The sequence below is a fragment of the Triturus cristatus genome, chromosome 6 (assembly GCF_964204655.1).
Source record: "Triturus cristatus chromosome 6, aTriCri1.1, whole genome shotgun sequence".
NCBI classification, from domain to species: Eukaryota; Metazoa; Chordata; class Amphibia; order Caudata; family Salamandridae; genus Triturus; species Triturus cristatus.
In genome coordinates this window covers 202,085,446-202,107,626 of record NC_140589.1, presented here as the reverse complement: position 1 = coordinate 202,107,626, position 22,181 = coordinate 202,085,446, and the positions used below count along the sequence as shown (strand labels likewise).

The 22,181-nt window shown below is 49.1% G+C and overlaps 1 protein-coding gene across 1 annotated transcript in view; it reads right to left on the bottom strand.

Moving 5' to 3' along the window:
• CDC5L (cell division cycle 5 like) overlaps positions 1-22,181 on the bottom strand; it is a 211,680-nt gene that overhangs the window by 93,201 nt on the left and 96,298 nt on the right. The window contains exons 10-11 of the mRNA XM_085610524.1: positions 9,035-9,197; positions 4,640-4,804 (exon numbers count right to left, since the gene is read on the bottom strand). Coding sequence (XP_085466650.1) covers positions 4,640-4,804; positions 9,035-9,197 — 328 coding nt within the window. The remainder of the gene's footprint in view (positions 1-4,639; positions 4,805-9,034; positions 9,198-22,181) is intronic.

Sequence of the window (22,181 nt, the reverse complement as noted above, 5' to 3'; positions counted from 1 at the left end):
CCCACCAGGTGTTAAACAACCATGGATAAGCCCTGACGCTCCAGGCATGTCCCTAGGCGCAGGGCCTCTTGACAAAGGGTCCACAACACCACCCCGCCCAGTACGATACAGTACTACATGGTGGCATTGTCCATGAACACCTGCACTAGCCTTTCAATGCTAGCCGGATCGCTCAGAGCTCAAAAGACTGATGTGGAGTCTGGATTCCGCTGGAGACCTGAAGCCTTTGATCTCCACCTCTCCCAGACGGCCGCTCCATTACAGGATGTGAAGTATCTGTCACTACTGTCAGATCTTGGTTGGGAAGGGAGACGGGTCTGCGTCTGAGCCAATCACCGTTTGTTAAACACCACTGCAGATCTTTTGCAGTGCCATCCGAGGTCTGGGCCATGTCGTAGAGATTCCCCGATGCTGCACCCACTGGAACTTCAGGTCCCACTGCAGCACCCACTTATGCCAGCGGGCATGTGCCACAAAGGAGGCCATGAGACCCAGCAGCCTCAGTCATTTTCACCGAAACTCAGGACAAAGACTAAAACATGGGTATCGTTGTGTAAATATCCTGGACTCGCCGTTCGGGAGGATAAGCTTGGAACTGCACTCTGTCCAGAACAGCTCATATTAAAGGGAGCATCTGAGCAGGCTCCAGGTGTGACTTCGGCCCTAGTGAGTGTAGGATGTCCGTCATAGTCTGGAGGTGGGAGACGACTGCCTGGGACGAGTCCGCTTTCAACAGCAAGAAGATGAAATAGGGGAAGACAGGCACCACTGATCTCCACTGATGAGCTGCAACCACCGCCATCAGCTTTGTGAATACCCGATGGGTGCCGGTAAGGCCAAAAGAGAGCACAGTGAACTCAAAGTGCTCATGACCTACCGTGAACCGCAGGCAACGTCTGTGGGCAGGAAGGACGAGAATGTGGAAATATGAGTCTTGCAAGTCCGACGCTGCCATCCAGTCACCTGGGTCCAGGGCAGACAGGACCTGAGCGAGTGCGAGTATTTTGAATTTCTTCTTTTTCAGGAACAAATTGAGAGGGCGCAGGTCTAGGATAGGATGAAGACCTGAATTTATTTTGGCAATCAGAAAGTAGCAGAAATAGCAACCACGATCTACTTTTGCTGCCAGCACCCTCTCGATGGCTTCCTTGGCCAACAGAGTAGCCGCTTCCTGGCAGAGTAAGGAAAGATGATCCTCAGTAAAACAGTCACAAATGGGTGGCATGGGTACAGAGGTGGTCACGAAGGGAAGGAAGTAGCCCCTTTGGACAATCTGGAGAATCCAGCAGTCAGATGTTATTGACCTCCAGTGGTGCAAATGATGGCATATCCTGCCTCCCACTAGTTGACCATGATGGTCAGAGAACAAACTAAAGAGGCTTGGAGGCTGCAGCTGCCGGGGGAGTGGTGGGCTGACTGGCACGACCTCTGACTGCCTGACCCCTTCTGTGGCCAAGAATGAAGCGAAAGGCGGACTGGGGTTGTTGGCTAGTGGCTAGGGAAAAGCCCAAGGATCTGGACTTAGCTTTGCTATCCTTGAAGCGCTCCAGCACTAAGTCGGGCTTGTCTCCGAAGAGACGGGAGCCATCAAAGGGCCTGACCATAAGCAAAGCCAGGCGTGGCGTCGTACGGATACCGATGAAGAAACCACTCTGCCAAGCAAGTCAGTTGTGTCCAGCCCACATCGGATTGTGAACTTAGCTTTGTCTCTCCCGTGAGCAATAGCTTGAGAGAGTATGGCCCTGGCCTCTTCTGGGACCATAGTAAACACCAGTGCAACCAAATCCTGGAGTGAATAGGAGTAACGAGCCAGAAGGCATGCAGTGTTCACCGACCGCAGTGCCAGGCTGGTGGAAAAAAATATTCTCTTGCTCAAGATGTCCAGGCCTTTTGGATTCCCTAACCCGTGGGGTGGTAGGGAATGCCACAGGATTTACTCAGGAAGTGGAGGCTTGGACCACCAAGCTCTTCGGGGTAGGGTGAGGAAGTTGAGATCCCCTCGGGCGGGTGGTACAATGGTGGCTGGCAATTGCCCTGTTCACAGGAGCCCCTCTACAGGACTTGGACTAGGCTCCGAGCAGGACACCCAGGAGGGTTTCATAAAATGGGAGAAGAGGTTCTGAAGGGTTGACTCCCAGCTGAAGCACCTTTGTCAATATGTTATTCTTGACAGCCACTGAGGGCAGCTGTAGTTCCAGGACCTCGGCTGCACTCCTCACCCCATAGAAAACGGAGCTCACTCCTCTGTAGCCACGGTAAGAGGAGAGACCAAGTCAGTATCTGGGAAGATGTCCAGTCTACTGGCATCCGCCAAATCCTCACAACCGGAGTCTAGGAGCTGGTATTCATAAGGGTCCAGTGGCCCCTCGCAATCTTCCCAAAGTCCGAACCCATAGGAATAGGGCTTAGGCTCCAGCCTGGTGGAGGGAATGGCTCCAGTCAGCACAGGTGCCGGCGTTGGATGACGCCCATCCGGTTCCTTGTACGAGTCATGGATGAGAATAAGGACAGTGTCGCCGGAGGGTCCCGGGAGCATTGACAGCGGGTCTGGCACCAGGAAAGGTCGAGGTGTCTAGACAGGTGCTGGTCTGGATTCATCTGTGGATCCAAGGGACCTGACTGGAACCGAGGGTGAACCAGTTAGGTGGAAGACCAGTAGGGCCCCTCCTGAACCCGCGGATTCCAATGGCGATTCAGTGGGGAAGAGCTGCCCAAATATGAGGTGCATGGCCTCATAAAATTCTCAAAGTTGGGTGGGGGTCGCTCTGTCTCATGGAAACTCAGCGAGGCGTGGAGACGGCCCAGGCGCAGACTAAACTGCGGAGCAAGGCCTAGAGTGTCCCATGTCTCATCGGATGAATTCAACAGATGTGGCGAAGTCAAACACCTCTTCGACTTCTTGCTTTCCTTTTTCTTGTGGGACTTACCGAAATGGGACAACTTCAATGAAAATCGATGGCTCTGCGACCGATCATTGGACCTTCCACATAACTGGGATCAAGACTATCCCGACGCCGCACATCAAATGGCAAGGAGCTTGAGAGAGCACTACCTCAACACCTTGGGGTTTATGGAGCAATAATCGACGCAGGTCTTGGTGTCGTGGTCGCATTAAAGGCACCAGAGACAGATTAGGTGCAGATCCAGCCTTCCTCTTTGACATCCCTGCCACAGCAGGAGACAAGTTTCACAAAAGCTTAGAAAAAAAGTCGAAAACAAGACTAGAGCGGAAAGAAAAGAACTGACATCAGCACGTTGGGGTGGCACCTATCTAGGCTGATCACTTCTTCCATGGATTACGTGACGCAGAGCAGAACACTACAACCTAGTTGACGCCTGGGGATAATTCTAAGGTAATGAATCTGCGGCTAGAGGTGTCTCAGATATAAGGTGTGCAAAATGGATTGCGGTAGCACCTGATCACTGATGCTTGGTCTAAAGTGGAGTCTTTCGTAAAATGGAGTTCAATGAGTTGAACCAAGAAAAACCTTGGTGTACATCAACTAAGACCAGACTTCCTCAAGGCCCAATAGTCCCCTGGTAGCTCATGTTCTATTGGCTGGACGGTCTCAGGACCCACTAGCATCTGTGTCTGCTAGTCAGAGCCCTGGTCACATGGACAGCCCTTGTTTGCAAAAGGCTGCAGAAGTTCCCTATCAAGATGTATCCACTTGCTACAGGTACCCAAGGCCATTTGTATTAGGACTAGTGCTTTCCCATAACTCACAGGCCCCTCTGGTTTGAGTAATCAATAGGTGTTCACCAGGCTCCCTGTTTGCACCGTTTGATCACAGTAGTCGTATCAGGACTTGAAGCATCCAGTTCTCTCACAATTTCAAATCTGCCCTCATATGTGCTACACAAGATGAGTTGAAGGCCTTTCAACATCACTTATGTGAATCAACATCAGGACTACTGCTATCGACAGGATCCAGAACGAAGGGGGGCAGGAATAGCAACACGACAGAGTATAGAGGGTCATGGAGCGTTATGGATATAGCTGGTAGAAAAACAGATGACAGAACGAAACTATTACTTGCACGTTCACAGAGAAAGGGGAGGGCTTGCTTCATACAGCCTCAACAAAATACAGAAAGATACAGTCCGATTAACCAAACAATACACAAAGGGAAACACTTGATGCTGCTAAACTCTTCACCACTTCTATAACCTCCAGGAGCCGGATCAAAGGACAGTAGTAGATCTGACTACAGTACTAGTATTGATGAGCCAGGTTCCTGACCCAGGATTCCCAATTACAAAATAACACTTAAATGAAGAAATTCATTAAGGATAACTTTGGTACTGCTGCAGAATCTTGAACTAAAAGGAACAGAGTAGCCTTCTGGTGCTTGTGCTTTCTACAATCACCTAGACAGTTTCATCATCACAAATACTTATCTGGTCATACAGTTCAATTGCTATTTGAAGACTTGGTTGTCGCTGAAGATGCAAATTGATATTAGAGGATACAGCTCTCTCTGTTTATGCAACATTACTATTATAAGGTACATTCCTCATAGCTGTTACACTATTGCTATTACATGATATTATAGTCACTGTTGTCATATTCACATCGAAGATACAGGTTCCACTTCTGCTGGAATATTGCTATTTGACCGTCAGGTACAATGCTTACCTGCTTGCGAGTATTTACATCAGCTGCATCTTCCACAAAGCCATCATCCATGTCACGGTCCTCGAGCTCTCGCTCTGCATTTTCAGGTAGGACAATCTCAAAATCATTCTTGGGGGTAGGCAAGCTCATTAGCCCTAACCGCAAGTGTTCGCGGGACTCTCGCTCCTGTCAAAAGAGAGTAACATGTTCATCACTATCAGAAGGTAAAACTCACATATCAAAGTATGTGCACAAAAGTACAGAAATACATAGGATGTATTCAATTATAAGCATAAATTCAAAGCATGTGAAAAGCAAACTGGCATAAATAAGTAGTACCACTACGGGTGCTGTATAATATATACAAAGCACTGTTGCACTACGCACTGTGGCACACTCTTAAGTGTGTGTATTCGGCACAGACTGGGGCAGTGTGAAATATCACATCAAATGTGCTGTTCCCAGTGTAGGTTGCAGCCTGCACCGGGAACAGATCATTTTTGAAAGATGAAAGGCTTTTTTCATCTGCGGGTCCACCTTTAACTGTGATGTCGGCAGCAGGCCTGTATTTCAAGGGGATGGGTGTGAGAGATTGCACTGCATGCAGGCGCCGGGACCCGTTATGACAAAGGCAGCAGGCTTGGGTTTTTTAATTGTGATAAATATTTATTAAAGCTAATAAGCCTTTAACATTTGTTTGTTATCAAGCTGTGTTACATGCTGTTAGATGTTATCTCCCAAATTACCGTAGTAGGAAAGGTGGGACAAGCCCCAGGGGCAGAAGACTTTAATTGTGATAATTCATATTCTACCCTTTTGAGAGGGGCTGTATATTATTTTGCAACCTGTACGTTTGTAAATAATTGTAATTTTCTAACTATATGCATGATGGTTGTTAGCATATGCACACTTTTGTAAGCCTGTGTTGGGTTTAATGTCCATCCAATAGTAAAAGCTATAGACCTTATTGATTCACTGGGAAACAGTAGGTCAGCTTGATCTATTTATTGTGAAAAGTTATGAGAAAGCCAGTAGGCCAGACCTGTGTAGTGTGAAACGCATGTGTTAAAGGTAATAGGCTTTTAACAGTGGATTGGAATTACACTGTATTTTGTTAAATTAATTATCTCATGGTAGGTTTTGTGTTGGTAACCTACTCAAACAAACTATGGGCATAGAAGTTTTGCATTGTGATAATCCTTATGAGACCCTCCAAGAAGAGAATTTATACTGTTTTGGCAACTATACTTTTGTACAATTTTATTACTGTGTAGCTCTTGGTTGCCTCGTGGGAGAGCTCAGGATTAATACTACAGGTCTGAGTTGATTATGAGGACAAGCCAATGGCAAAGGCTATAGGCCTGGTTGGTTCATTGTGAATTGTTATGCCAGATGCCATGGTTCTGATCTGTTTTATTATTTTTTTAAGAACTACAACAAAGGCCATAGGCCTCACTTTTTATTATGAAACACCAATAACCTTTGTTGGGAAGAAGGTGTGGATTATCCCTCGGACAAACCCCAGAGAGTTGAAAATCTGTACCTTAATCATTCTTGCTAGAATCTCTTCAGAACGTTTGAATCAGATCATAAAATGCGGTCACATGCAGGGCAATAAAGCCAATGGCAGAAGCACTCTGTGTGCATCAACGATGCGACATAGGCTCATTTGCCCTATGAGTGATGCCATTTTTAGGATTATGTGTAAAAACCCCTAAAACCATATGTGCTTCAGTGCCTGGACTGACAGATCAGTCTTTAAGTTTTCTATTTTTTCATCTCACTTCTTTCCTTCGCATTTGTTTTTATTTTCATTATTTTAGAACACACTACAGCTCTCCAAACAGTGCTAACAGGCTGCTTGGTTAAAGGTAATTTCATCTGCAATGCGCCGCACACTTCGAGGCTTTAGGGTCCAGGCCAGGCCACCATCATGAACTGGTAGTGTCCGTAGTATCACTATTTTACCAGTCCAAGATGACCAACACTATGGTTCTAAATGTGGCAGCCAAGGGGGAACTTCAAACCAACGAAACATGTACAAGATGGCCACTTGTTGCTTTAATATTAATAATGCAAAAATATGCCTTCAAATGTTTACTCTGTATCTTGTTTTCTTCTTTTAAATTATCTTGCATATGTTGTTGGGTTCCTGTACAAATTTATTTTGGTTCTGTAAATGAGTCAGAGGGTCGATGAATGGATGCATGAGGGCTTAGGTGACAGAGTGCATGCCTGATGACTTACTTAAATGACTAAACCCACCATACACACAGGAGGAACTTTTATTTAAAAGTCTGACTTATTGACACAGCCGATGACTGTTTTTCTTAAAATGAAACAGAGTGCATGTCCTATAACCTGCTGGTCTTTTAAATCTTTCGTAGATTTAATTTATTAAACGGGTCAGGAGGTTATGGCAGTGCTGCCCTTCTCTGCCACGGGGTGCTGTATTGCAGTCCTTTAGTATCCCAGGTCAGTGCCACCATGCAGCCCTTCTTGTCTGTGGCCACCCAGTTGTAGATTGTGAAAATCTGGCAACCCAATCTATAGAGCAAAGGAGAGCTTGATAATGTCATTTTTGTGGTGGCACCCCAATGTTCCTGTTGCTCTACCACAGCCAGACGACTGTGTTAAGACATTTTGTTATAAACATAGGTACATCTTGCATTTTGCACAGGTTTTGAACTTCACCTTCTGGTCCACCTGTACTGCTGTGCATATGCAGGACTTAGCGCTTCATTGCAAGTGTTTAGAAACATGATCTAGCAGGTCCTAGTTTTTAAATGTATACTTTGTTTCTACTCTCTTTCCAGTGCTATCTGAAACAATCAAAACCTACAATTCCAGCTCCTTGGCAATGTTACATAGGGATGCATTCAGTGGCATGGATTGGCTCGGAGGAGACCGTGCATTTTTCCTTTTCATCACAATACTCGTTTCACCAGCACTCAATACAGCCAGTCACTAAATTACTCTTATTTAGTTAGCATATTATCTACTTTCTCAAGGGAGTTCCAACAGTTTCCGGACTACATGTAAAGTTTATGTTTAGCTCCAAGTAGATCACACCAATGTTGCAATCTGTTTGTCTGTTCAAATAACTAATTCCCTTTTTGTGTCACAAATATCTAATAAGGAAGTCATACAATCATGGATCTTGCAACCATCTCTTTTAAGATATCCCACTATCCTTGGTTTTCAGAGATTCTGCCGATACCTGTATTGCTGAAAAATGTATACCAACTTCCAAGACCCCTAGGTACCGTTCCTTAATCTCAAGTGTTTAGGAGTGACTACCTATACAACAGGAACAGGGGAGGGAAAACAGGTTGAGGTCAAGGCAAATTTAATAAGTGTTTCTTAAACTAGAAATTCTATTTGGTAGACTTTATACTTACAAAATATACAGTTACCCATTCCTCACCCATAACAGGACATGCTTTGAGACGAGAGGCAGTGCCCATGGATTTGACTGCTGTGTGGTCATGCATCTCATTGACATTCTGGTATATCGTGCATCATGAAGCAGGGTTAAACTAAAATTAAAGATGCTTTGCTGGAAGCAAAATCTTTCAATACCAAATAATACAACAGAACTTACTCACTTCTGTCCAGGAATTTAGTGGAACCCTTGCTTCCAGCATTCATTATTGTAGTTATATCAGTGGACGGGTAAATTTGGATTGAGTGCCTGAAATTTACGTTCAGTAATCAAGGATGGTGCAAATACATTTCTTTTAGCTATGAAAGATTCCCATCCTGAGGCAGGCATAGATTCCTCCTATAGCCATCGATATGAAATGCTCATGCAAAATCAGTCTGTCCCCAATAGGCACAATTAATAACATGGTGTAATCCTATAAATTAAATATCGGATTCATGGCATTGTAAATGACCAAGTGGGAATGAAAAATGTACAGTCTAGCACAGCAAGGAAGTCTAGGAACGGTAAGGCCTTGCTCATGAAGCATTTGCATTGCAATCCTTGTTCTGGATCGCTGCAGGGTTCGACTACTGGCAGCGGATGAATTTCATTCACTCTGTGTCGAAGAGAAATAGAACGGCCAAGTCTGTCTGCTTTGATTTTATTATGACAAAAAGTGGCTCCCAGTGATTAGTCCTGTGAATTAAAGGACAAGTAAAAGACCTGGAAGGACCAAAGAGTCCTTTCTCAGGTAGAACAGCTCAGCAATGCTGCCTGAATAGACCAACAGGAGAAATTGCTTCTTGGTCAAAAAGATAGTCTGCAGCGCCTAGATACTGATATGAAGAACATGAGCTTCACCTATGAGGCCCAAGCATAACCAAGGAAAAATAAACCTATACTAAGTCAACTTTTGGTGAAAACAGAATAGGTTTTGGTTTCCAAACAACAGGTTTATAAGGTGGACTTGAAATTTTCAAATGAAATACCAGCTGCTTAATGTATGCCGGATCATTGTAATCCACCATTCCATCTTCAGGATTAATATTTAACTTGTCTCGTAGTGGAGTCCTGCCAGGTGTTGCTCCGATAACAGGTTTAGGTGTCATTCCACCATGAGGTGTCAACCCTTCCGAACCCTGAGATGGTGTTCTAGAAAAGAAACGAAGAGGAAACGTCATCTGAGCTGTGGTCGACACTTCTTCATGTTTTTTAGAAAGCAGTTGAACAACAAAAAGGGAGAAGAATATCAATGTTTAAACCCTTAGCCCATAAAGAGACCAACCATTTGGAAAATAATTAATCGACTTTCTGATGCATGATCTTTCATGTAAAGCCCGCATTCATACACTCCATGATACCTCATCTAGATACAACACACAAGCAAAATAACTTCCTCCAGGGGTTAGCAAAAAAGAAAAGAATGATGAGTGCACCGACTAGTTGCTAAACTTACCAACTAATGAGAGTGCCTTAGGGTTTGTTGTCACTTATCTGAACAAATTGATCACCACAAAGGAGTGGCCAGGGCCCACAATGAGACAAGATGACAGGCTGAAAATATGCCAAGACTTGTAAAGACTCTTGGGGGTCTGTAAGCATTTACGTCTGCTCTGTACGTTAGCTGCACACTGAATTGGTGTGCGAAACGATTTTCAGCCGCAACCTTCAGGGTATGCCTAGGTGTGCATTTATGGATTTCCACGTCTTTCAGTGATTCCAGGGAGTACTTCTCTTCTTATACTGCTCTTACTTCAGTAAACAACACTGATGCAATAGTGCACTGGGGAAAACTCATCAGCTTTTCAGGTGGGAAGGAGTGGAGTCAGGCAGCCTGTATGCTACAGAAAGATAATGGTTAAGCTCTGGTTCTAAACCCTAATGATAAGCAATTTCAAACTGCAGCTGTGGGCACTTTATCTTAGATCTTTCTATGCAATGACACTTTGTTTTCTCAAAGTATGACAATACTGATAATGCCTAAGCCCACCTCATTCAATACAATGCAGACTTTTCCCACTTCCTTGGGTGGCTATGCCTAGGTTATTCTTTTGAGACCTCCAAGACTAGAAACTCCATCAACGATCAACCTGTGCCAGGGTGTGAGAAAGTGGCTATTTTTGCAAGGTTTGCTCACCACTTTTGCCTGGTTTTGATGTGGTGTCAAATGTGGTGCACCAGGTATCTGCCAACCAGGTGCTCTGTGTAAGAAACTGCTCTATATATACTGCACCAAAGTGAGGTACAGTGTGTATAGAGTCCAAGAGTCCCCAAAGGTAGGCAGAGGCTAAAGTTAGATAGAACCTTACTCTCTAAAGTGGTAGTGTGGTCGAGCAGTAAGGCAGTATCAGAGGACAGTGTTAAGCATTTGGTGTACATACTCAGTCAGCAAATGAATTCACACACTCAAGAACTGAACTCTAGGCCAATTGTTATATAAAAATATATACTGTTTTATTTTTCTAGAACCAAGAAAGCCTGGCACAGGTAAGCATATAAATACTTTGCAGTAATATGATACTTTGTTTGTAATACAGTTCAAAAAAGCACTAGAAATTATACTGGTTTTGGCTTACAGTTAATGTAGCAGATTGCAACACTTAGCAGGTATAGTACATTCGAATGAATTACCTTTTTCAATAAATTGCAGGTAAGCTACTTTTTCGTTACTTTTTCTAACTCAGTACTGAATGCCTAGATTCAGCACTGAGACATTTCCTGAAAACAGTTGAGAAAATGCGTTTTGGTTATTTCGATTTTTAAGGAATATTTCAAGTTTTCAAAACTCCACACTTAGTCGTTTTTTCGAAAGAAAATTGTCAATGTTATTCTATGGAAGAAAAACAGGTTATCGGTTTGCAGGTAGGTAAACGACTGTGGGAGTTAAGGTTCTGAGGTTAGACCCAGGGGTCCCCCAGGGTCAGTGATGTACTATGATTGCATCCTCAGCGGCACTAGGGCGGCCGGGTGCAGAGTGTTGAGGCCCAATGTTATCCTATGGAGGATAGGGGGCTTCCCGTTAGTGGCTGCTGGCTAGCAAGCCACACGGCTGGGGGAGCAAAGCTCCTAGGGTTTAGCTCAGGGCAAGTTGGCGACCAAAGAGGCACCAAAGGTGCACCCTCAGCGGCACTAGGGCGTACGTGTGCAGGGGGCAGTTTTGAGGTCGGGTGCCCTGCTGTTTCCAATTGAGAACCTCCTGGACAAAGAAACACTGCAGGCTCGGAGACCAGGATCTTCTGGGTGCGACCACCACTTCGAGGGATAAGCTGGGATGTCGTGGGTTGGTTAGGCGCCGTTGGTTTGGGCACAAAAGGCCATGGGGCATCGGGTGCAGTGGAGTCTTGGGACGTCGGGTTTTAATACCCGCTCCGGTCGCATGGGGGGGGGGGGGAGGGGGGGAGGGGAGTGCCTCTGGATTGAGGCTGTAGGCATCGTCTGGAGGCTTGAGGCAGGTCAGGGGTTGCCAGATCTTTGGTCAGGATCGCCGGGGGGACCTTCTCGTGGTGTGGGTTCACTCGAGCACGGGCCGGGGTCGGCATGTGCAGAGTGTGCTAGATTCGCTGTCCATGGTTGGCACCAGAAGCTGTAGTTTTAACACCTCCTGTGTTCTCGCAAGATAGTCCTGGAAGTGAAGGCAGGTCCTCCGGTGTTCATGAGGTTGCTGGCTGCAGGACACGCCGGGATTTCACAAAAGCAGGTTCGAGGGGAGACAGGCCTGTAGGGCTGGGGCCAAGTCAGTGGGCGTCGTCCTCGTTAGCTCTGCACGGCTCTTCGGTCCTTCTGCTTATCTTTTCTTGTGGTTTCTAATCTGAGGAAGCAAGGTTCAGGGTGCCCCCTAAATACTAAATTTAGGGGCGTTACAGGTAGGTAAAGGGCAGGGACCAATGGATCCCTTCCCTGGGGTGGGTACACCCCCTATTCTGCCACAGTCCTATGAGGAGGGGGGGGGGTCCCTGATTGGCTGGGTCCCCCCATCCTCAAGATGGAAGGGACTTGAGGTTGTGCTTCACCTCGCTTCCCCCACCTGAGGGGTGGAGTTGGCAGAGGTGGGCACACCTCCCTTCCTCACTTGTTTTTCCCGCCGGTTCTCCTGCCCAAAGTGGGGGGTAGAACCAGTGAGGACCAGTTGCTGAAAGCAGCAAATGGTCTGGAGAGGCTCACAAAGGCGGCATGCCTTTGAAGCTTCTCCTTCGTGAACCCTGCCCACCCTGGGGGAGGAGCGTTGGCATCTTGTTCCAGGATGTGCATTATTTCAGGCCCCCGAGAGCAGCAGGCTCTCGACACAGGGGTCCAGAAACATGTCTGGTGATGGCAGCCTACGCAGCAGATCACTAGAAGTTGGTCGAATTTCAGGGGGCATCTCTAAGATGCCCTCTGTCGTGCATTTTACATTACATCCCACACTGTCATCAGTGTGGATTTAACGTGCTGAGAGGTTTGATACCAAACTTCCCAGTCCTCAGTGTAGCCATCATGGTGCTGTGGAGTTCGTAATAACAACCTCGCACCACCATATACTCTTAATGGCAACACTGCACTTACAGGGCCCAGGAATATACTTGGGCACTGTAGGGGTACAGGTCTCATGCAACTGTACCCTCACCACTGGCATAGGGCAACCAGCTAGAGGGGTGACTGATGTATGCCAGGGCAGTGGTCTGTGGGCATGGCACACAGGGATGTGTGCCATGTCGACTCTTTGTTTTGTTCTACACCAAGACACGCAGCCTGCAAAGGCAGTGTGTGTGTGTGTGTGTCAGGGTACAGAACCTCTAAGGGTGGCACAATAAGTGCTGCAGCCCTTAGAGGCCTTCTCTGGTCACAGTGCCCTGGGTACCTGTGGTACCATTTACCAGGGGCTGACATGTTGCCAGAGATGCCAATTGGGTTTAGGCTTCAATGCAGGTTTAGGGAAGGAACACAGGCCGTGGGTACCTAATTGGCAGGAGCCCAGGGCACACTCAAAGTACATCAGCAATTCAGCAAAAAGTGGGGGCATACCATGCAAGAAAGAGGGCACTTTCTCACACCCTGTGCCAGTGCTCCTTCCCTAAAACAAAACTCCTCATTGGTACTTCCTTCCCCTGTAAGTCGCTAGTAACAGGTACCTTGGGCCTGAGAGCTGAAGAGGGTACCTTGTGAACCCCCTCACTGGGATCATGCCACTGAGCTTGCATGCCCCAGTGAGGGAGAAAACAAAGTCAACCCTGTCTGGGTGCCATGCCAACTAACACTGCCTGGCAGCATAGGTAAGTCACCCCTCTAGCAGACCTCACAGCCCTAAGGCAGGGGGCACTATACTACAGGTCAGGGCATATCTGTAAGAGCAGATATGGCCTACAATATCGGGCACCATTTCCCAATATTGTATGTGCCAGTGAGAGTACATGGGTTAGGAACTCTACAACTCTAGTTCCACAGCACCAAGATGGCTTTATTGAATATAGCAGTGTTCAATAAATCCACACTGATGGCAATGTGTGGGATTTATTGTACCATGTACCCAAAGGGTACCTCAGAGGTGCCCCCTGAATCCTACCAACCCTGGTGAGGTCGGTGACCGGCTGCCAGCCACCACTAGACATGTTTCTGGACCCCTGGGTGGAGAGCCCATGCTCTCTGGGACCAAAAACCATTGCACATCCTGGGCAGAGGTGTCATGCCTACTTGTGAGAAAGTGGCTCTGTATATACTGTTCCTTAATAGGTACAGGGTGTACAGAGTCCACAGACCCCAAGGGTTTAACAGAGGTTAAAGTTAGATATAACCTTACTCTCCAAAGTGGTAGCCTGGTCGAGCAGTAAGGCAGTATCAGAGGACGTGTAAAGCATTTGTTGTACACACTCAGTCAGCAAATAGTTCCACACACTCAATGACTGAACTCTAGGCCAATGGTTTGTATAAAAAAGAAATATATGCTTGTTTTATTTTAGAACCAACACTTGGAATTAAAATATACTTTCTCGACAGGAGATGTTTCATAAAAATACTTTTGTATATGCAATTGACTTTTTAGTAAACAGTTACAAATAGTTGCAGTAGGCAACTCTATTTCTAAACACAATACATAGAGCTCAATGATAAATTCAGATTATATGCAACAGATTACTTTGTAGATTACTTTTGTAATTCTAGGCTTGGATCCTAGATCCAGTCCTGGGTCACTTCTCAGAATCAGCTGTTAAAAGTCGACTTTGGTACTGTAATGATTTTTAACTAATATTTAGCTATTTCAAAAGTGAGCACTCAGAAAATATTTCAGAGCAAACAATCAATGATTCCCTATGGAAGGAAATGTAGGTTACAGGTACAGTAGGTTATCGTTACTTTTGTAATCCAGTACTGGGTGTCTGGACTCAGTACTGGGACATTTATCCAAAACAGGTAAGTAATTACGTTTTCAGATGTTATACGATTTTTGAGGAATATTTAGAAATTGCAGAAATCAACACTTAGAAGACATTTCACAGAAAAGCATTCAATGGTTTCCTATGGAAGAAAAATGAGTTAAAGGTAAGTATAGTTGTGGGTACTTTTCAGAGTCAGTGCTGGGCACCAAGATCCAGCACTGGGAGCTCACCTAAGAGCAGGTGAGTAAATTCGTTTTTGGTACTCGGCTGATTTTTGGTGAATATTTTGAGTTTTGAAAAGTTCACACTTAGAGGAAAATGAAGTTAGCGGTTTAAGGGTATGTACTCGACTGGCAGAGTTGAAGTTCTGGGCATAGACTCAGGGATCCCCCAGTGTCAGGTAGGTACAGTCAGTTCACCCTCAGCGGTTTCAGGACGGCCGGGTGCAGAGAGAGTTAGGCCCAATGTTATCCTATGAGGGATAGGGGGGCCTGGGTTGGTGGCTGCTGTCGGGCAAGCCACGCGGCTGTGGGAGCTGGGCTCCTGGTCACTTACTCAGGGCAAGTGGAGAAGTGGGTTAGAGTAGAGTTTTCACTGCCAGGGCCACTCGGGCGGCTGGCTGCAGGGTGCTTTTGAGCCGTCGGGCGCTCAATTGATTTCTATGGGAAATCTCCGGTTTGGAAAAAGACTGCAGGCTCGGGGACGAGGACTCTTCGGGTGCCGCCACCACTTCGAGGGGTAAGTTGGATAGTTGGAGGATAGGTAGGTACCCCGGGATTGGGCAGAGGGCCATGGGGCACCGGGTGCAGGGGTGCCTTTTGATGTCGGAAATCTTACCCTTTTGTTGATCGCGGTTGGGGTGGCACTCTGTTCTGAGGCTGCAAGCTTCTTCAGGATAGTCGAGGGGGGTCCTTGGGTGCCGGGCTCGGGGTCACAGTCACCGTGGGGTCGTCCTCGTGGGTTTAGTTTACTCCGGCACCGGCCAGGCTTGGCGGGTGCAGAGTGGGCTGGGATCCCGGTTCCGGGCTGCTGCCAGGGGTGAAAGGTAGGTTCTGAGTAGAGCCTCTACTCATGGGAGTCCCAGGGGATTAGAGTTCAAAGGTAGCCAGGTCCTCCGGGGTTTCTGAGGTTGCTGGCCACAAGAGATGCCGGGTTTGGAGCAGGAGCAAGTCCGAGGTAAACAGGCCGGTAGGGCTGGGGCCAAAGCAGTTGGTGTCTCCCTCTCCTTTGCAGCTGCAGGGCAGGTCTTCTTTTCTTCTCGCTCTTCTTGTAGTTTCGGAATCTGGAATCTGGGGAAGGAAGCTTCAGGGTGCCCCTAAATACTAGATTTAGGGGCGTTACAGGTAGGTGAAGGCCAGGGACCAATGGGTCCTTGTCCTGGGGTGGGTACACCCCCTATCCTGCCCCTCTCCTGTGGGAGGGGGGCAGTAGCCTAATCCTGATAGGGTAGGGCCTACAATCTTCAAGATGGCGAGAGCCCGGAGATGTGCTTCACCTCGCCTCCCCCACCTGAGGGGTGGGGTTGGCAGGCTGGCACATCCCCTGTCCTTGTATCGGGTTTCCGGCCAAGCTTCCCGCCAGAGTGGGGGGTCGCAGTGGCCTGGGGAAACTCCTAGAGGCGGCAGGCCTTTGAAGCTTCCCTTTGCTCATCCTGGGGGAGGAGATCTATCACCTCACCCAGGATGTGCATTGTTGCAGGCCCGGGAGAGCAGGGGCTCTCCCACCCAGGGGTCCAGCAACGTGTCTGCTGTGTGGCAGCCTGGGCAGCCTCAGAGCAGACGTGGATTGTAGGTTAGTTGTAGGAGGGCATCTCTAAGATGCCCTCTGAGGTGCTTGGTACATTAAATCTCACACTGGCATCAGTGTGGGTTTAATGTGCTGAGAAGTTTGATACCAAACTTCCCAGTCTTTAGTGTTGCCATTATGGTGCTGTGGAGCTCGTGTTTGACGAGCTCTCAGCACCATGTACTCTCAATCAATCAATCAATCAATCAATCAATCAATCAATCATGGAATTTATAGCGCGCACTACTCACCCGGAAGGGTCTCAAGGCGCTTGGGGGAGGGGGTCTGCTACTGCTCGAACAGCCAGGTCTTGAGCTGTTTCCTGAAGGCGAAGTGGTCCTGGGTCAGCCGCAGGTGGACGGGCAGGGAGTTCCATGTCTTGGCCGCTAGGTAGGAGAAGGATCTTCCTCCGGCGGTGGCTCTCTGGATGCGAGGGACGACGGCGAGGGCGAGGTTTGCGGATCGTAGCTGTCGGGTGGGCGTGTAGAAAGTCAGGCGGTCGTTGAGGTACCTTGGGCCCAGGTCGTGGAGGCATTTGTGTGCGTGGGTGAGGAGTCTGAACGTGATCCTCTTGTTGACAGGGAGCCAGTGCAGGTCTCTCAGGTGGCTCGAGATGTGGCTGCGTCGGGGGGCGTCCAGGATGAGACGGGCGGAGGCGTTCTGGATACGCTGAAGTCTTTTCAGAAGCTTGGCTGTTGTGCCGGCGTAGAGGGTGTTTCCGTAGTCTAGTCTGCTGGTGACGAGGGCCTGGGTGACAGTCTTCCTGGTCTCGGTCGGGATCCATCTGAAGATCTTGCGGAGCATGCGGAGGTTGTGGAAGCAAGATGAGGAGACAGCGTTGACTTGTCTGGTCATCGATAGGGAGGAGTCCAGGATGACGCCCAGGTTGCGTGCGTGGTCCGTTGGCTTGGGTGCGGTGCCCAGGGCCGGGGGCCACCAGGAGTCGTCCCATGCGGAGGGCGACGGTCCCAGGATGAGGACTTCTGTCTTGTCCGTGTTCAACTTCAGGCGGCTGATGTTCATCCATTCGGCGACATCTTTCATCCCTTCGTGTAGGTCGGCTTTGGCGGTGTCGGGGTCTCTGGTGAGGGAGAGAATCAGCTGGGTGTCATCGGCGTAGGAAATGATGTTGAGGTTGTGTTGGCGTGCGATGGCAGCGAGGGGTTTCATGTAGATGTTGAAGAGAGTGGGGCTGAGCGACGATCCTTGCGGGACGCCGCAGATGACTTCGGTGGCCTCAGAGCGGAACGGAGGGAGGCGTACTCTCTGTGTTCTGCCGGAGAGGAATGAGATGATCCATTCCAGAGCAGTCCCCTGGATGCCGGTGTCATTGAGGCGTTGGACTAGGGTGCGGTGGCAGACCGTGTCAAATGCTGCGGAGAGGTCAAGGAGGATGAGTGCCGCTGTTTCACCTTTGTCGAGCAGGGCTCGGATGTCGTCGGTGGCTGCGATGAGGGCGGTCTCGGTACTGTGGTTGGCTCTGAATCCGGATTGCGATGGGTCGAGGGATCCGTTCGTCTCGAGGAAGGCGGCCAGCTGCTTGTTGACTACCTTCTCGATGACTTTGGCAGGGAATGGAAGGAGCGAGATTGGGCGGAAGTTCTTGAGGTCGGTCGGGTCCGCTGTTGGTTTTTTCAGTAGTGCGCTGAGCTCGGCGTGCTTCCAGCTCTCCGGGAAGGTGGCTGTGTCGAAGGAGGCGTTGAGGATGTCTCGGAGGTGAGGTGCGATGGTAGAGGCGGCCTTGTTGAAGACATGGTGGGGGCATGGGTCGGTCGGAGATCCGGAGTGGATGGTGTTCATCATGCGGGTCGTGTCTTCGGTGGCCACTTTGGTCCATGTCTGGAGGATAGCGGCGGGGTGTGTAGGTTCGGTCGATGGGTGCGGGGGTGGAGCGCCGAAACTGTTGTGGATGTCGGCGATCTTGCGGTGGAAGTACGAGGCGAGGGAGTCGCAGAGGTCCTGCGAGGGAGTGATGTCGTTGTTGCCGGCGCTGGGGTTGGAGAACTCCTTGACGATGTTGAAGAGCTCCTTGCTGTCATGGGCGTTCTTGTCCAGTCGTTCCTTCAAAGATTTCTTCTTGGTGGTGCGGATGAGCTGATGATGTCTGCGGGTGGCGAGTTTGAGGGCGGTCATGTTGTCGGTGGTCTTGTCGAGGCGCCAGGCCTTCTCGAGGGTGCGGCAGGCCTTCTTGGAGTCCTTGAGTTCGTCGGTGAACCAGGGGGCCTTCTTACTCTTAAATGGCAGCACTGCACTTACAGTGCCCGGGAATGGACCTGGGTACTGTAGGGGCACAGGGCTCCTGCTCCTGTGCCCACACCATGGGCATAAGGCACCCAGCCAGAGGGGTGACTGACATATGCCTTGGCAGTGTGGGTGTTGGGCATGGCACACAGGGATGTGTGCCATGTCGACTCTTCATTTTGTCCTGCACCCAGACACTCAGCCTGCAAAGGCAGTGTGTGTAAGGGTACAGGGCCCCTAAAGGTGGCACAATGAGTGCTGCAGCCCTTAGGGGCCTTCCCTGGTCACAAGGCCCTGGGTACCTAGGGTACCATTTAGCAGGGGTTGACATGTGGCCAGGGTTTGCCAATTTGGAGTTTGTGTGTTTAAGGAAGGAACATAGGCCCTGGGCACCTGATTGGCAGGAGTCCAGGGTACACTCAGTCAAAGTACATTCAGCAATTTAGCAAAAAGTGGGGGCATACCATGCAAGAAAGAGGGCACTTTCTCACACTCCTCCCCCAGGATAGGCCAGTGCTCGAAGAGGGAAGCTTCAAAGGCCTGCCGCCTTTGTAATGCGACCCCAAGACTCCACTGCTAGCAGCAGATGGCAGCCCCTGGTTTGCACCCCCCTTTGGGCAGGAGAACCGGCGGACAAATTCAAAAAGACGAAGTGTGCCCTCCTCTGCCAACCCCACCCCTAAGGTGAGGGGAAGCGAGGTGAAGCACACTTTTAGTCCCCGCCTTCGTGAGGATGGAGGGGCCCATCCAATCAGGGCTAGGTATATGTCCCCTCCGACAGGAGGATGGCATAATAGATGGTGTAGTCACCCCCAGGGGAGTGTCATGGTTCTTGTGGGGTCCCTGCCCACCGATTGCCTGCTGCATGTGTATGCTCTTTCACCATGTGGAAATGGGTGTTCCTCACTTCCGAGGTACAGGCGGTCAGCCTCCAGTCCTCCGCTACCGGCAACCGCCACTACGTCATTCAGCGCTTCCAGGGGAAAACGCATAACCGCAGCGGTTCCCGCTGGCTCAGCGCTTCGGATGAACGCCTTTGCCTCTTCAGATGCATGGATCTGCATCGGACGCCTCATTAAGGTATCCCGAGGCCGCGCTGTTGCGCTACCTCGTTTCCATTCCGACATTGCTCCCGTTTACCCTGCTAGCGCGCACTAACTTGCCTAAGCCTTGGTTCCCAATCCAGTACAGGTGGGCTGGGTTGTGTGTTTGACTGTATTCTAGATCCTGGATTGCTAGCACCATTAGCACGTTCTTTTGGGATTTGGCCAATTGGTATTGCACCGTGCTGGAGCACTGTGTTTCCTTCTGAACCGCGCAGGAGCGCTTGTTCTTTCTACTGCACCGTGCTGGAGTGCTTTATTTTTTTGGTTGTGATTAATCGTGCAGGAGCGCTTGTTACTTTGTACTGTACCGCGCTGGAGCGCTTTCCTTTTGTTTATGCTTGATCGTGCAGGAGCGCTACTGCAAGCTCTGTTTATGCAGATGACCCCTCCATATATGGTGTTTCCCTTTGTAAGGTAATTACTGTTTCCGCATGTGTGTAAGGAATGAGCAAGAGGAGGGTTTGTCTGTGCCTGTTGTAACAAGGTCTCCCCTTGTCTTCCCTACCAGCCGGTGTTCACGGTCATTCCCCGAACAGAGGGAGGTCCTCTACTGGTCTACTGAACACCATCCCCGTCATCTCCAACCTCCTTCCCCGATCCCATCTCCATCCTGGTTTGTGTACATGTCTCAGCTGGGTAATGTGGGTAATGTGGGTACGGGGGCGATAGCTCATGTCGTCTCTGCGAGATTAGTTCACAAGCAGCAGGTAAGACTTGTGGGGTATCCGACAGGGATGTTCCCATTGGCCCTACCTACTACTCCCCTAAAAACACCTCCTAAACTTACGACCCCAGGTGTGCGACAACCTAAGAAGAAAGACGACACCCTGCAGCAGAAGCCAGAAGATGACAACTGCCTTGCAGCACGACCATCAAAACCCCTGGGAAGACTGTTGTCTTCAATAAAAACTCCAATCTCCCGAGGACAGCGGACCTTGCTAGAAAAAAACTACTCCAAAGACTTCGGATCCCGGCGGATCCGCGTGCCCTGCGCATTCTGCACCCAACGCCCATGGCCCGAGTTGCTCACCTGTGAAGTCTCCCCGGCGATTCTGACCTTGTGTCCATCGTAGGTGTCCCTCTCCTGCCCTCAACGACAGTGCCTGCAGTGGGAATCCAGAGGCTCACCCCCCCCCCCGACCGTCTCTGATACAAAGTCTCCGACATCCAAAGGCACCCCTGCACCGAAGCCCCCTTGGTGAGCTGAAGCAACGGTGCCCTCATGACCCACTACATCCCAACTTACCTCTGCTGTCGCTTGTCTTCCTCCTGCAACCTCCGGTGCAGCGCCTGCAGCCTCTTTACCATGAAGAAAATCCTCACTGAAAAGAATTTAGCGCCCAATGTCGAAATTGCCCCCTGCATGTGGCCGCCCCTGTGTCACTGGAAGTGTATGTTTGGTGCTGCTTTGTGGCCCACTCCTGTGTTTAACCTAGCCCCCAAAGCTTGGCCCCTGCAACCGATCTACTTACCTGCAAGCAGTGTGGCTCTAGGCACCTCCTATCTCCACTGGAAAACATCAGGCCGAACTCTGATTTTGACCTCTGCATCCGGCTGCCCCAGAGCTGCTGGCGCAGTTTTGGTACTGACCTGACCCCTGGCCCTTGCTGACTTTTGGCTCCAAAGACTGAAATAGTAAGTTTGATACTTAACTGTTTAACTGCAATATTGATTTCCCCATAGGATAACATTGGACATTTTGAAAAAGTTTCTAAGTGTAGATTTTTGAAAATGAAAAGTATTTTTAATTAAAACCGTACTTACCTTATTACGAAGACCTAGGTCTTAAAGTACAAGCAAAGTATAATTTTATAAAATTGGTCTGGCTCTCCTTCTTGATCGTGTGGGCATTACTGATCATGTGTGTGCAATAAATGTCTTATACTCCTCTGTGTTAGGCGTAAGGCTGCTCACCCACACTACCACTAATAGAGCACTTTGGGTTTTGCATTGAGCCCTGTACTCTTTTGGGAAACGTAAGAAAGTGGCTCTGTATATACTGCACCAAAGTAAGGTTCAGTGTGCACAGAGTCCACAGTCCCCAGAGGTTTGGCAGAGGCTAAAGTTAGATATAACCTTACTCTCTGAAGTCCCCTCGATGCCCCGGGCCTTGATACCCCCAGGTGCGGATCGACAGGCCAGAAGCTAGTCATGGATAACGCGCACAGCCCACATGTTGAGCCCCTAGCAGACACGGGCCGACATCCCCTAAATTATGTTGATGCTCACGTACCAATTGAGAGCTAGTTTGGACGTATCGCCTTTGACGATAGCTCCCCCGCGTTGGGGCACGTTATTTTTGCCTCACCCCAGTTTTCCCTTCCCCTTGCACACAAATTCTTTGCACTATGTCCTAGTCTACAAGTCGCGGAGCAGCTGCACTGACACACTAGGGGCGCGGGTATGGGGGAAATGGATCACAGCCGGATGCCTTCGGGGGAGCCTGCTGGCCCATCCTGTGCAATGCGTTAGACATACGCACTGATGGCACACACTGGTAAAACCACAATACTTACACTGAATGTGCATGGTATGCATACTGCACGCATGAGATATTCCATATATGCATACATTAAGCGACACCAAGCACAAATTGCGTTTCTGCAGGAGACACACCTCACAGCAGGGGAGGTAGCGAAATTGCGCTGGCGATG